The sequence below is a fragment of the Haliotis rufescens genome, unplaced genomic scaffold, assembly GCF_023055435.1.
Source record: "Haliotis rufescens isolate VD_foot unplaced genomic scaffold, xgHalRufe1.0.p SCAF_10, whole genome shotgun sequence".
NCBI lineage: Eukaryota > Metazoa > Mollusca > Gastropoda > Lepetellida > Haliotidae > Haliotis > Haliotis rufescens.
Window position 1 is genome coordinate 28,418,859 of NW_025963780.1, and position 16,735 is coordinate 28,435,593.

A 16,735-nucleotide genomic window follows, 5' to 3' on the forward strand; every position below is an offset into this window, starting at 1 on the left:
GAGTGAGGGGGAGGCCTTCTTGATTCAAGGTACTTGTCTAGTGTATGAGTAAGATGGAGACCTACCAGATTCAAGGTACTTGTCTAGTGTATGAGTGAGGGTAGACCTACTTGATTCAAGGTACTTGTCTAGTGTATGAGTGAGGGTAGACCTACTTGATTCAAGGTACTTGTCTAGTGTATGAGTGAGGGTAGACCTACTTGATTCAAGGTACTTGTCTAGTGTATGAGTAAGATGGAGACCTACCAGATTCAAGGTACTTGTCTAGTGTATGAGTGAGGGTAGACCTACTTGATTCAAGGTACTTGTCTAGTGTATGAGTAAGATGGAGACCTACCAGATTCAAGGTACTTGTCTAGTGTATGAGTGAGGGTAGACCTACTTGATTCAAGGTACTTGTCTAGTGTATGAGTAAGATGGACACCTACCAGATTCAAGGTACTTGTCTAGTGTATGAGTGAGGGTAGACCTACTTGATTCAAGGTACTTGTCTAGTGTATGAGTGAGGGTAGACCTACTTGATTTAAGGTACTTGTCTAGTTTATGAGTGAGGGTAGACCTACTTGATTCATGGTACTTGTCTAGTTTATGAGTAAGGGGAGACCTACTTGATTCAAGGTACTTGTCTAGTGTATGACTGTGGGGGAGACCTACTTGATTCAAGGTACTTATCTAGAGTTTGACTGTGGGGGTGACCTACTTGATTCAAGGTACTTGTCTAGAGTATGACTGAGGGGACCTACTTGATTCAAGGTACTTGTCTAGTGTATGACTGTGGGGGAGACCTACTTGATTCAAGGTACTTATCTAGAGTTTGACTGTGGGGGAGACCTACTTGATTCAAGGTACTTATCTAGAGTTTGACTGTGGGGGAGACCTACTTGATTCAAGGTACTTGTCTAGAGTATGACTGAGGGGGAGACCTACTTGATTCAAGGTACTTGTCTAGAGTATGACTGAAGGGGAGACCTACTTGATTCAAGGTACTTATATAGAGTTTGACTGTGGGGGAGACCTACTTGATTCAAGGTACTTATCTAGAGTTTGACTGAGGGGGAGACCTACTTGATTCAAGGTACTTGTCCAGGGTCTGCTTCAGAGGAGGGATGGGGAGAGAAGGAAGTTCATCCGTGTACTGAAACGTCTTCTCGGTGTCCGACAACATCAATGCGTCAACCATGGCTGAAAATAACATTACATTTGTATGGATATGGTCACCCTCAAACAAATGAGACCGGAGAATCTAACCAGCGATCATAACATAACATAGTCATAATAGAGTAGAATGATAAGAACACACAGACGTTAACACTAACATTTCAACCAAGTATTTCCTCATCCATTTGAAATTTCCTCACACCATTGAAGCAACAGCTATACTTCGGTACTTATTGCTGGCTATATAACCTTGCTGCAGGAGAGTACTAGATTTGGGTCCTGCGAGTAGGTCAATGCTGCGTGGGGCATTAGCAGCCCAGTCGTCTAAGGCACCGCAATTCACTGTGCAGAGTTGCCTCCCTTGGGCACACCATCTTCTCGACGCAGGAGAGTTAACTGACTTTAAAAGTCCAGTTTCCACCCTTGCTGAACTAGGCCTGAATTCCTGGGCTCGATCGTAGCGCCACCAGTGGCTATTACAAGTTATGTCCCTTATAAGCCACTCCTATGGACCAATCAGATTCCACCTCTTGTATCGCTTGCATTTGCTTCAAACAAAATGGTGGTGCCCAGTCAAGATGTTCTGATCAATAATCAAGATCTATATTGTGATAAAATGGGTCTTACATCGTGAAGTGCATCAAATCACTTGAGCACCTTGATTAAAAACATAAAAAGATTTAGAAAATATATGTTGACAAGGCATTGGCAGTGCACATCATTTGCAAATTCTGCAATCGCCCGAAATCTGCACGACAGTTTACCTACCAGATTTCAATTTCGTTGCACGATTTTGATTGGACTATGCATAGACTCCAGCTAGTCCAGCCAAAATGTAACTCCATAATACCAGCCTAGTTCGGCAAGGGTGGAAACTGGACTTTTATAGTCAGATAACTCTCTTCCCTCGGGAAGATGTGGGCACACCAGATAACCTATAACTCAAATCCTGGTTTACCCTGATTATGTTTCTAGGTTTGTCAGCACCATACCCGTGCTCGTGGGTTTCATCAAGTCCTGAACATCTAAGACCTGCATTACTTTGGGCTTTCCTCAACCATTCATAAAATGATTAAGCTGACACTTTGTGATGTAACTGGAATACTGTTCAAAACAGCATTAAACCAAACTCACTCACTCAAACCCTGCTAAATAGTCTGTGAAAAAAACCAATCTCATTGAAATCAGATCTTAGTTCTAGCTACCGCTAAACAAAGATCTGAGGACATCCCTGTGCGAACTTTGACCGACCAATAGAATGACCAATCAGAAGGCAGGTTTCTCGTGCTTTACGGCACTAATTTCAAATTGGCAACTACGCTTCGAAACATATTTCAGCAAACTCACATTTACAAATTTGAAACCTGAACAAAAGAACATTCTGGAATGGCTATTAGATGGTCTAGATTGTATGGACTCAGTTGTTAAACCCGTAACTATCTTTCGGAATACCCCGTGTTTAAGTTGCATGATTAGAATAAGGTTGCGACCAGGTACGAAAATTGAACTCGAGTACCCGTCAGACAATACCCGAACCGGACTCGAGTACCCGTAGTTCAATGTTGTCCCATTTGTTTGTAATGCTTTTGCGAATAAAAGGTCATCAAACATCTATTGATCTATTCTAAGGTATTATGGGTTTTTTTAAATGCCTGCATGGCTTACCTAAAACAACAAGTGACGCAGATTATCAAAGTAATCTGGCGCCAGTCATTGAGCACTGTCACCAAAACAGGCGAGAGCGGGAAACGGCAAGATCACATGACTGCCTGACTCGTGAGTCGTGACATGGGTAATAAATCGATATGTGTCTGAGTGATCTAGGCTTGTATTGTAATTTGTAACATTGCACTATTTCAGTATTTCGTAAAATAATTTTGACAATAATGACAAACACAAGTAACATTAGATTTCACATTTTTATTGAACAGATCAGCAAATTATTGAAAACTGTTTAGTTTTACGTTAAAATAGTCAAACAGAACAACTTTTCTGTTTTTATCGTGCTGAAGCATAAAGACAAACTTGCAACTTTGAACAACCTAATTTGTTTTTTAACCGAACAAAAATTTTAAAAATCAGTGATCATGAAAAGTTATCAAACAAATTTTAACTAACACTTGTGGAATGTCATTTGTGATTTCTTATCACCACAACATGGACTTTCTCATTGTACGCCTGTCTAATGGAAACTACTAAATCAGATCTGGTAAGTATAAGATCTAGACTAGTGAGAACGGACTTAATTCATGATGATTGCATAACTAAATCTCATCACCACTGCCGGGACTGCCCAGCAATGGGAGGGCCGGCAACATAGGAGTTTCTGTATGCTGTGTGTCTGTTGACTCTGTTCCGGGTTCAGTCTTAATTGATGGAGCGTCATTACAAACGCTGACGTCCGCAGCTGCAGCCGACGTAGAGGGAGAGGCATCAGAAATGTTTGGCTTTTTAAAAAACTTTCCTCAGGTTATTGTTCAGGAAAATAATTGCATCTTCAGTTTGGGGGAGAAGTTTAGCACGATTATGTGTAATTGTAAGACCAGCCGTAGAAAAGGCTCTCTCTGACGGAACACTTGTGCCAGGTATTGACAGATACCACTTGGCTAGCTTTGCGATCCTGGGGAATGCATGATCGTTTTCTCTCCAGCGGCTAAGAGAAAAGGACTTTCCTGTTTGTGGCTTGTAAAGCTTGCTTGACGCAGCAAGGAAACTATTATATTCTTGCTCTTCGCTCTTACATGTATCAGTATCATCATCAATGTCAATGATATCACCCAAGAGTTTGGTTCCCTCTGAACGTCGGCTTTTTTCTGGGAGGTGGCAGGTCTTCTTCCTGTTTCACAACTACAGCGTTTGCTGCAGCGTCTGCAGAATCCACGGCATGTTCCAACTGCTCAGTGACCTCCTCAGGCTCATATGCAGAGCTGGTTGGCTCCTTTATCTGATCAACTAGGTGTTTTCTGACAGCTAAACGTTGATCTTCATCCAGGAACCGCAAGTGCTTAAAACATGGATCAACAGCAGTAGCTAGCATTGCAGCCGTCAAGTGAAAATCTGTGCCTTGAAGTCATGACTGAAGGCCCTGTTTGATCCTTAGTTTCAAGTCAGACACTATCTTGGTGCCCAGTTCTCCAGGTACAAGGTGCTTGCGGATGAGGGCAAAGACCAATGGATAAACTCCTGCAGACGTCGGGAAATCTTCTCCACAGAGCACTTCTGTCGAAGACACAAGTTGCTTCAGAGCTGGTACAAGGTGTTCCATAAGTGCCCAGTGCCTGTCTTTCAAGTTTAGACATCTGTGCTTTTTAAACTTCTCATCATGAAGAACGGTTACTACATCAGTATGCAGATAGATGAGACGTTCAAACATGTAATAGATCGAATTCCATCTAGTTGGCACATCAGTAATGAGGTGTCTGATGTCTTTGCCCAGCTTCTTTTGAACATCTTCCAGCTCTTGAGAGGCCACCAATGATTTTGAGAAAAAGCTCACTAGTTTCCTGGCATGGATGATCAAATTGTCGATAGCTTCCAGTTTGAGTCCATCGTTGACCGCTAGTTGCAGCGTGTGTGCCAAACATTTGATGTGAGGGTACCCTGTCACCCTGGCTGCAACTGACATGTTGCTGGCATTATCTGTGGTCAATCCACAAACTTTCTGGATCGCGAATTCATGTTGAATTTGTACCAGAATGACGGCTATGTTCTCCCCTGTGTGACACTCCTCTACACGACGTGTTGCCAGGATGCTAGAGTGCAAGTTCAAGTCATCGGTAAGAAAATGACCAGTCACTGTTATATAGCCATGTGTAGCGCAACTCGTCAACATGTCCGTGGTAAATGCGACTGCTGAACATTTCTTTAAATATTCAATCAACAGAGATTTGCAGTCATCATATTCTTTCATCAGATATTTGTGTAACGTTTAAGGGTGGGGAACAACATAATTTGGGTTCATGGCATGACAAAAATCTCGAAATCCACTGCCATTTACGAGGTTTAGTGGCAGCAAGTCATTCACACACATTAGCATTGCCTTTTTAGTGAGAAATTCATAAGAATTTTGATTCATCGGTTTAAGATTATCCAATCCAAACGCCCCTTGCGTTAAAGTTGATTGTTTCTTGGCTTTCGTGCTGTCGCTGCCGGCAAGAGAAATGCTCTTGTGTTTAAAACTTAGATGCTTTTTCATGGAACTCATCGAACTACCTGTGTAGCTGATACATATGCCACAGAGACGGCATTTGGTCTTTTTCTTTACGCCCAAACATTTGAAAGCTTGTCCGCTTTGTCGTCCATTTTGAATTGACTTACGAGTTACGAAAGGCGATTAGAGTTATCTCCCCTGAACGGGTACTCGAGTCCTGAAAATTGGACTCGAGTCCTAAGCTACCCGACCTGTTATGTTATCGGGTACTCGAGTACCCGTCGCAACCCTAGATTAGAAATCACATTCCGACTGTCACTTTCATAATCTGGTAAGCGACGCTCTGATAAGTCGGATGAAAGGTCGTTCTGACGTGACCCCTAATGGGATGTCCTCAGATCTTTGTTTAGCGGTAGCGAGAAAAAAGGTCTGATTTTAATGAGATTGTGAAAAAAACGTAATCTGCAGTATCACCTCACATCCTGACATAAGGCCTACATTACTAATGTCAAATAGATAAATCATAATTGAGGTCAGTCAACATGGTGAACCTACACGCACTTGGGGGAGCTGTACTTCGATTATCACTGAGCACCAGTCACTCAATCACTGTCTACTGGTTTAGGAAAAAAACAGCTTACTGGTAAACATATGTTGTGCTTTGAACAGTGTTTGATTGTTTGTTTGTTTGTTTGTTGAATCACTGAGCAATGTTCCAGCTATATGACATCATAATCAACTCTGGACCATTATTCATCATGAAAATGGCAGTTGACATTTGAGGAGTCAAAAACTTGGCTACTACAACACTTCTGCGATCTTTGTATCACACATCATTTTCAGATTGACGAACTTGTAAAATATCTGCATGACAGTGATCGTTGCGTCGAGTTTTAGAACTTTTCTGAAGCTGTTTTTTTTTGTTAATAACAAGTAGGTTTAACTCTAGGTCTTCTTCATTTTGTGATAAAATGAAGTGATGAATTTACTTTCAAATACAATCCATTTTGTTGACATGATACATCCACAGCCCTGAACATGTCTAACTCATTACTGTCATGATCAAACTACAGTGACCATACAGTGTGTGCATACATAAGTACCATATCCCACAAGCATGATCAGAAAGATACTATATATTGGTTATAAATATTGTTTCCAGAACCTGCCACTAGTGCCAGCTCCATCTGTTGTAGTGATGATGCCTGCTGTTCACTGTTCGAAATGAGCGCCTGCCTGATGGCCCGTGACATCTCATGTCGGACCCTTCATTTCAAATTTGTCGAAAATTTATGTGTTGATTTATTTGTCACAATGAGCTGCAGTTTTTTTAATGTGAACCTTTGGTTTTGGTTTGGTTTGGTTTGTTGTTTTACGCCGCACTCAGCAATATTCCAGCTATATGACGGCGGTCTGTAAATAATCGAGTCTGGACCAGAAATTCCAGTGATTTACATCATGAACATCAATCCACGCAATTGGGATCGATGGCATGCATCAACCAAGTCAGCGAGCCTGACCACCCGATCCCGTTAGTCGCCTTTTATGACAAGCATAGTCGCCTTTTACGGCAAGCATGGGTTGCTGAAGAGTTGATTCAGGCTCTGCAGGTTCAAAGTCGGTGGGTCCTGGTGGCAGCCTGGCAATGTATTTTATTTCAAACACTGCTGCTGCCACAAAATAATGAATTTAGAAAATATTTGTGATCCACTGCAGGGCTTGACATTCATAGACAACATAGTCAATATATTGTAATATGTACAGGGTTTTACAGGATGCACAATATTGCATCCTAGACGCAACAAATTGTGTTGGTAAAGATACTTTAAACTGCGAGTCCTGGGGGACAAAATTACATCTGGCAGTTTGAATCATAGGAATTTGAAACAGTCTCTATAAAATTTTATGAACAGCTTCTTGTAATTCCATAATGTCTGTGCCATTTAGACCCATCAAATCTCTAGATTGCATGTTACAATCTTGTATATGTACCATATTCGACGTAATAAGCGCCCAGGGCGCTCTCAAAATTAGAAATAGGGGGCTCTTATTAGAATATTATTTTGGTGGAAAAAACAGAGTTGAAAGATAAATTTCTTGGTTTATGCTGACAGTCTGAACTGTTTATATACGACAGATATATTTTTCAAGAATTTAATTGCCCATAATTAAGGGTGCATATAACACAGGAGTGCGAATTATACACGAATAAATAAGTCTTGTGTACATTGATAAATCAGAAGGGGTGCTAATTGGGATTGTTCACTTGCCAATATATTAGCAAATATCCCTGTGGGCGCTTATTAGAGCGGGGCGCTTATTACGTCGAATAAGGTAACTTGCATTTCTATCCTGCAAATACACTCAACATTGAAATCCAAATCTATGACATGCAAAGCAGGATGTAAAATGCTTGGTAAACAAGTGGAGCCTGCCAAATGTGGCCTGCCTGGCATCCCCATGTTCTTGCCAAGGAACCCCAAAATGACAACTGAGAATATCCTGGACTTGCAAATAGACCCAGATAGATCCCTGTGTAGTGAAAATATAATCTTCAAGCCAAGCATGAATCGCCATGGTGGTCAGCATATCTGTCTGCAAATACTGAACTCAAAATCAATCAAGGTTTAACCTAAAAAATCTGCTGTATTGCCCCCAATCACCATATATAGATCTACTCGGACCCCGTGGTATCGCGACATTCATGGTATCGCAGCATTTGTGAAACCCTGCATAATTAAGAGGTGAGATTCACTGTACAGTAGCAATTATGTAGAGAGAAATTCACTAAATAATCACACGACACAAATTTTCAAAATGAAATATCATATATTAGTTGTTGCTTTAAAGCGATTGGGGTATGTAATATACTCAGACATCGTTTAAAGTAGGGCTGGGACAAGTCCAAATTTACTACCCGGGTACCCGCCACCCTATTACCCGGCCCAACCCGGATACCCGCTATATGTCTCAAGAGTTGGGTACAAAATGTCCGAATGGGAATTGTTTTACTGCAGCCCTGGCAAAAACTATTTAGATACATGTATAAAACAATCTGATCATACTTGTAGTGTAACCATTGAGTTTTATTGTTAAGGTCATTAAACAGTATGTCACCTAACTAACCACGGGTCCAGGTAGTCATGTGGGTACCCACCCGACCCGAGTACCCGAGTTACCCGTCCCAGCCCTAGTTTAGAGTATCATACACATATTCCTTACAGAATCATGAATCATTCATTCGCCGTGAAGTTCATTATAATTCAAGTTACTCAGTTTACACAATCGCTGAATAAATAACAGAAGATCAAACGAACCGATGATTAATGCCAAATTACTTTAGCTAGTACATGACATACAAGTCGATAATAAATACACGCATATTAATTTTTACCGGCATGATGAAAAATGAACAATGGTAACCGACTTGATTGATAGACAAATATATATGCAACTTTACCTGTTTATTTGTTGTAGCAAGGGGAAGCTCTAAGTCACAAGAATGTACGGAGTATTATCAGCGAAGTGTCTGCAATCTCGTTCAAGGACTGTGTAGACTCTTCACCTGTATCCTACTCGGATAACACATTAATAAACAGGCATGTTTTGTGTTGACAGTCGACAGCTGTGGGTCAAAGTCTACTTCCTTTTTCAGGGGAGGTAACTCTAAACAATGCACACACGTTCAGTGAAACCCTATCAAGACGGCCTGTTTCAACATGAGTTCGAACCAGTCTTGCGTATGATAAATTTTAAACACAGCTTGTCGGGAATTCACTTGACCATCTAAATATTTGTAACTACAGGCTTCCGACTGCGAAATCCCTGCTCCACTCTAGCATTATAAACCCTCAGGCCTGCTATAGTTATCCCATGTGTATACAACTAATTTGTCAGTGCTGATGTAATGACATCGTTCACGCTACCCTATACACGAGAGAGAGAGAGAAAGAATAATTCATGTAAGACCTCAAGTCGTTGTTTTGTCACATTTTGTTGACACAAATGTTGATCAACCAAACTGTCTTGTCATTTGCGTCGAAGTGGAAACTACATCAATATGTTACTTTAGAACATGTTTTATCAAAATACATATCTGGCTAGCATTCTACAAGTTGGTGTGTAAGTAAAAACAATATACATGTTTATGGATAACAACTTCTGGTTTATTGCATTTAGCGACGTCTCGACGTAGATTAGTACACTGTTATCATCGAGTCCATAATGCTCTACGACCGCCTCCGTGGTCTAATGGTAGAGCGTCCGCCCGGAGAGCGGAAGGTCCGGGGTTCGATCCCCGACCGCGTCATACCAAAAGGAACTTGTTGTTGCCCTGTCTGGCGCTCGGCATTAAGGGGCTAAAACAAGGACTGGTCGGCTCGGAATCAGTATACTGTGTCTGAGTGGGGTATTCATGTTAAACTGCGGCATGGTATCTCAGTGAGCTAGCACTATAAATCGCAATCAGTCCCGACTAGTACACACACACTTAGCATGCACATCGCTATATAAGTGCAATAATCTTGGACGTGACGTTAAACCCTATTTCACATCACCATAGAGCTCTTTCTGTCGATCTTGGCAATGACTGCACTATCTATATATAACCTTTGACATGTTGGTAGTCATGAGCTCACAGCTTCCTGAGGAAAAGGAATTAACTAACTGCAAGCTGGACTTTTAGAGTCAGTCAACTCCCTTGCCTCGGGCGGATGTTAGCTCAGAGTAACGATACGATAACAGGAAATGCCTCCAGGATAGTTGTACGACAGGACCTAAAATAACTTCCGCTGAACCATTCGTGACCAACTCGTGTTATTCCGGGACAAGCCGAATAGCGACTTGCAGGTTACGGAAAGGGGCGAGTGGTGACGAATGCCGCTGAACTAGTAAACTAGACTGTCTCACAGTCCCTGAACAATATTATTTTCTCTTTCGCCCAGCCCTTACTGTAATGCTGTAATTCTAAATGAATCAAGTCTAACTTTTCCACAGGAATCTCCATCTTACTGCAGCTTCTATTTAATTTAAATGGAGTTTCTATCAAACTTATATATTTTCATAAACTACGCGTTAGTCTTCCCGTAAATATACGCACATGAGTATTTCTTGGAAGTCACATCTTGTTCCATGAGATGGCCGATATATTCTGTAAAAACAATTCATATTGTTCATTGTAAGATAATTAATTATATGATTATAATAAATATTTCGCCTGTACCTCATTCAGATTGTCTTGAGGAGAAGGCAAATTGCAGCTTAACACGTATACTCAAATTTCATTATGTTTGCGTATTCAAAGTAGTTCTATGCGCATGTTGCGTAATTGGTGATTCCAAAACTCGAATGGACAACTTCTCTAAAACATCAGACTCTGCCGATGCCAACATATCTCTCAGATGCGACAAGGTAAGCGAGTATGGTTTTACGCCGCTTTTAGCATTATTCCAGGAAAATAATCGCAGGGGACATCAGAATTGGTCTTCACACACTGTACCCATGCATGTGGGGAATCGAACCCTGGCCTTCGGTGTGAATAGCGAACGCAATAACCAATAGGCTACCCCACCGCCCCCGTTTTATACATATGCTATAACCAAAGCTTTATTTTGCATGAATATTGGAGATACTCGGAACAATTTTGGAAAAAAGGGGGTTTCTTATTGTGAGACATGTCGTCCTTGATTTGAGATCTCTAAATTATTGAGCTTTTTGTTCTCCAAGTAAAGAGCTCTGAAATAAGCAAAACCTGCTAATGTTTATAAGACATGCCTTGATACAGTTGAAAACCAGGTATATAACACTGGGCGAGGGTTGACCTCTCGAAGCGTTCACTCATGCTGAACAGCATTTTTAGGCCATGAGGTAGGTCAGTGTTTAAAGCGTTCACTCATGCTTAACAGCAATTTAGGGCCATGAGGTAGGCCAGTGTTTTATGCGTTCACTCATGCTTAACAGCATTTTAGGGCCATGAGGTAGGTCAGTGTTTAAAGCGTTCACTCATGCTTAACAGCATTTTAGGGCCATGAGGTAGGTCAGTGTTTAAAGCGTTCACTCATGCTTAACAGCATTTAGGGCCATGAGGTAGGCCAGTGTTTTATGCGTTCACTCATGCTTAACAGCATTTTAGGGCCATGAGGTAGGTCAGTGTTTAAAGCGTTCACTCATGCTTAACAGCATTTTAGGGCCATGAGGTAGGTCAGTGTTTAAAGCGTTCACTCATGCTTAACAGCATTTTAGGGCCATGAGGTAGGTCAGTGTTTAAAGCGTTCACTCATGCTAAACAGCATTTAGGGCAATGAGGTAGGTCAGTGTTTAAAGCGTTCACTCATGCTTAACAGCATTTTAGGGCCATGAGGTAGGTCAGTGTTTAAAGCGTTCACTCATGCTTAACAGCATTTAGGGCCATGAGGTAGGCCAGTGTTTTATGCGTTCACTCATGCTTAACAGCATTTTAGGGCCATGAGGTAGGTCAGTGTTTAAAGCGTTCACTCATGCTTAACAGCATTTTAGGGCCATGAGGTAGGTCAGTGTTTAAAGCGTTCACTCATGCTTAACAGCATTTTAGGGCCATGAGGTAGGTCAGTGTTTAAAGCGTTCACTCATGCTTAACAGCATTTAGGGCAATGAGGTAGGTCAGTGTTTAAAGCGTTCACTCATGCTTAACAGCATTTTAGGGCCATGAGGTAGGTCAGTGTTTAAAGCGTTCACTCATGCTTAACAGCATTTAGGGCCATGAGGTAGGCCAGTGTTTTATGCGTTCACTCATGCTTAACAGCATTTTAGGGCCATGAGGTAGGTCAGTGTTTAAAGCGTTCACTCATGCTTAACAGCATTTTAGGGCCATGAGGTAGGTCAGTGTTTAAAGCGTTCACTCATGCTTAACAGCATTTTAGGGCCATGAGGTAGGTCAGTGTTTAAAGCGTTCACTCATGCTTAACAGCATTTTAGGGCCATGAGGTAGGTCAGTGTTTAAAGCGTTCACTCATGCTTAACAGCATTTAGGGCAATGAAATAGGTCAGTGTTTAAAGCGTTCACTCATGCTTAACAGCATTTTAGGGCCATGAGGTAGGCCAGTGTTTTATGCGTTCACTCATGCTTAACAGCATTTTAGGGCCATGAGGTAGGTCAGTGTTTAAAGCGTTCACTCATGCTTAACAGCATTTTAGGGCCATGAGGTAGGTCAGTGTTTAAAGCGTTCACTCATGCTTAACAGCATTTTAGGGCCATGAGGTAGGTCAGTGTTTAAAGCGTTCACTCATGCTTAACAGCATTTAGGGCAATGAAATAGGTCAGTGTTTAAAGCGTTCACTCATGCTTAACAGCATTTAGGGCCATGAGGTAGGCCAGTGTTTTATGCGTTCACTCATGCTTAACAGCATTTTAGGGCCATGAGGTAGGTCAGTGTTTAAAGCGTTCACTCATGCTTAACAGCATTTTAGGGCCATGAGGTAGGTCAGTGTTTAAAGCGTTCACTCATGCTTAACAGCATTTTAGGGCCATGAGGTAGGTCAGTGTTTAAAGCGTTCACTCATGCTTAACAGCATTTTAGGGCCATGAGGTAGGTTAGTGTTTAAAGCGTTCATTCACCACACTGAAGAGTCGGGTTAGATTCCCTTCATGTTTGAATACAATGAACCCATTCTTGGTTTTCCCCGCCACAATGATATTGGAGCATTGGCAAACGCGAAGCAAATTCTAAATAACGTTTCGATGCATTGAGGTGAGATTTATGTTATGATGTAATACACATGTCGCGAACTGACCAATGCCGAGGTGCACGGGTGCCTCACGTCTCTTTGAGGTAAGCATGGTCAGGTGTTTATATAGAGGTCTGAAACACGTTATTCGATTGCTGGCACAATCATACCTTGTAACTCCGTGCTGACCCATATTTCCGCCATCCCGACTGCCGTCCTAATACCGTTATACAGGTGTGAGGGTCACAACACAGACAAGATAAGACCGGTTGTGGCTGTCTGGAACCAGTGCTAAACTTTAAAGACCCAATGAGCACAGGCAACTTATTTATCCATGCGCGCGTTCGTGCCTGTAAAATTGTGTTTTGTTTGTGTTGTTGCAGAGAAATTTGTTAAAATGCGTCAGGGAGGACGCTTGAGGGGATATTTGGTATAACGCTGTATAAATATTTTAACATAAGTAAGCCATTGTTGTAAGTTACAACATTGTAGAGAATTAAAGAACCGTCTCCTTAGCTCTAGAATGTTTTAATAGTTTTCCCGTTGAAATCTTTTTGTTTGTTTGTTTGTTTGTTGTTTAACGCCACACTCAGCAATATTCCAGCTATATGACGGCTGTCTGTAAATAATCGAGTCTGGACCAGACAATCCAGTGATTGACATCATGAGCATCGATCCACGCAATGGGGTTCGATGACATGCATCAACCAAGTCAGCGAGCCTGACCACCCGACCCCGTTAGTCGCCTCTTACAAGCATAGTCGCCTTTTACGGCAAGCATGGGTTGCTGAAAATAAATCAGATCTTAACTTATGTTTTTATCATCCATAATCTTAAGAGCTGAACTCAACTAATGCTAGTTCTGACAGTCATATCAGGGAGTCTATGTATCTTTGTACAGTCTTCCTAGTCATATGGGGAGGTGAGATAGTCTAGTGGTTGAAGTTCGATTCCCCACATGGGTACAATGTGTGAAGCCCATTTCTGGTGCCCCCCGCCGTGATATTGCTGGAATATTGCTAAAAGCGGCGTAAATCCATACTCACTCACTCCCTGGTCATATATGAACGCTTCCGTTAACAGTTTTTTCAAAGTTCTTCAACCTTATGAAATCATAACATTGAAAGATTCCAGCGGTTTTTCGAAGTGCATGTAAAGACATGAAGGGGTACATGACATGTGTTAAAAGAAGAACATGTATTCAAAATAGCTTAAACTGGATGAGTGAACTTCCTGTCAATGAAATCCGAGAAGAGAATATTTTAGTTTTTCGAGAGATGCCAAAAACAAACGAAAATAAGAGCGACAAAACCATTTCCATGTTCATAAGAAATCTCTCCAAAAAGCGGAGTTGGTTGTATGATTCCGACTATATCAAGAGCAGTGTTTATAATCACTATCAAAGATTGATGCCAGGTGTTCGCGCAAAGTTCTGACCCACCTGTAGCACCCATCACAAACACATGCAAAAACAAACGTGTAAATATCTGTATATGCACGACACGTTTCAAACTCTGAACGAAAATGCACATTCAACGTACATATTTGGTCATGTAGGAGTCTGTATATGAGAAACAGATATGTTATATTTTCACTCCTGAAAACTATAATCTCACTTGGACAGAAACTGCATCTAGGGTCATTCAGTATACCCCGGGCATGCTTGAAGCACTGTGTAGACAAGTTTGTTTGCTCATTTAGCGCACTCAGCAATATTCCAGCTACATATGTTTTACCTCGGTTTTATCAGAGAGCCTGTACATACACAATGTACCCCCAATGTAGTAACAATTAAATTATACTATTTATTATGAATTTTATTATAAAATACTGTATTTCTCTGAAAACATAAAATTGATATCCCACTCGAGTGAAATGCCGGAGCTACTCTCAGTCGGCCCCAATGCTCAATGACACTATGGTTTTCAGAGAAAGATCGTAACGATCAGTAGCAAATTAAATTTTAAAAATGTTTATGTCATATCTCACATCGTGCCTCCGTCTTATGACAATTCTGCCTTTTCACTCGATGAGTTACGCGTGAAAACAAAAATTCTACATTATTTTTCAAAAGCGCACATTATTTTTTTAATCAAGATCTCACACCTTGTTTATTATAGTGCTTCCACAGCGTGCTTCAACCAACCAACAGTTAGTACACACATGATCATAGTGCTTCCACAGCGTGCTTCAACCAACCAACAGTTAGTACACACATGACCATAGTGCTGCCACAGCGTGCTTCAACCAACCAACAGTTAGTACACACATGATCATAGTGCTTCCACAGCGTGCTTCAACCAACCAACAATTTCTCTGAAAACATAAAATTGATATCCCGGTCGAGTGAAATGCCGGAGCTACTTTCAGTCGGCCTCAATGCTCAATGACACTATGGAGAAAGATCGTAACGATCAGTAGGAAATTAAATTTTAAAAATGTTTATGTCATATCTCACATCGTGCCTCCGTCTTATGACAATTCTACCTTTTCCCTCGATGAGTTACGCGTGAAAACAAAAATTCGACATAATTTTTCAAAAGCGCACATTATTTTTTTAATCTAGATCTCAGATCATAGTGCTTCCACAGCGTGCTTCAACCAACCAACAGTTAGTACACACATGATCATAGTGCTTCCACAGCGTGCTTCAACCAACCAACAGTTAGTACACACATGATCATAGTGCTTCCACAGCGTGCTTCAACCAACCAACAGTTAGTACACACATGACCATAGTGCTTCCACAGCGTCCTTCAACCAACCAACAGTTAGTACACACATGACCATAGGGCTTCCACAGCGTGCTTCAACCAACCAACAGTTAGTACACACATGACCATAGTGTCCCCACAGGGTTCTTCAACCAACTAATAGTTATTACACACGATATCAAGACCATAGTGCTGTCACGGCGTGCTTCAACCAACCACTAGTTATTACACATGATATCAAGACCATGGTGCTCCTACAGTGTGCTTCAACCAACCACTAGTTATTACACATGATATCAACACCATAGTGCTCCTACAGTGTGCTTCAACCAACCACTAGTTATTACACATGATATCAAGACCATAGTGCTCCTACAGTGTGCTTCAACCAACCACTAGTTATTGCACATGATATCAAGACCATAGTGCTGTCACGGTGTTCTTCAACCAACCACTAGTTATTACACACGATATCAAGACCATAGTGCTGTCACGATGTGCTTCAACCAACCACTAGTTATTACACATGATATCAAGACCATAGTGCTCCTACAGTGTGCTTCAACCAACCACTAGTTATTACACATGATATCAAGACCATAGTGCTGTCACGGTGTTCTTCAACCAACCACTAGTTATTACACATGATATCAAGACCATAGTGCTCCTACAGTGTGCTTCAACCAACCACTAGTTATTACACACGATATCAAGACCATAGTGCTGTCACGGTGTTCTTCAACCAACCACTAGTTATTACACATGATATCAAGACCATAGTGCTCCTACGGTGTGCTTCAACCACTAGTTATTACACACGATATCAAGACCATAGTGCTCCTACAGTGTGCTTCAACCAACCACTAGTCATTACACATGATATCAAGACCATAGTGCTGTCACGGTGTTCTTCAACCAACCACTAGTTATTACACATGATATCAAGACCATAGTGCTCCTACGGTGTGCTTCAACCCCTAGTTATTACACACGATATCAAGACCATAGTGCT

General features: G+C 41.4%; 1 protein-coding gene across 2 annotated transcripts in view; it reads right to left on the reverse strand.

Annotated features, from left to right (window-relative positions):
• The window catches only part of LOC124135048 (peroxisomal carnitine O-octanoyltransferase-like), a 41,956-nt gene extending 28,688 nt beyond the window's left edge, over positions 1-13,268 (reverse strand). Inside the window, exons 1-3 of one of the 2 annotated variants that reach the window (XM_046500213.2) lie at positions 13,180-13,268; positions 10,407-10,457; positions 1,066-1,182 (exon numbers count right to left, since the gene is read on the reverse strand). In XM_046500213.2, coding sequence (XP_046356169.2) covers positions 1,066-1,182; positions 10,407-10,457; positions 13,180-13,213 — 202 coding nt within the window. In that variant the 5' untranslated portion in view covers positions 13,214-13,268. Of the gene's footprint in view, positions 1-1,065; positions 1,183-8,768; positions 8,973-10,406; positions 10,458-13,179 lie in introns of those variants that run through there. The other variant, XM_046500214.2, reaches the window with a different exon arrangement.
• Between the last annotated feature and the right edge of the window lie 3,467 nt (positions 13,269-16,735).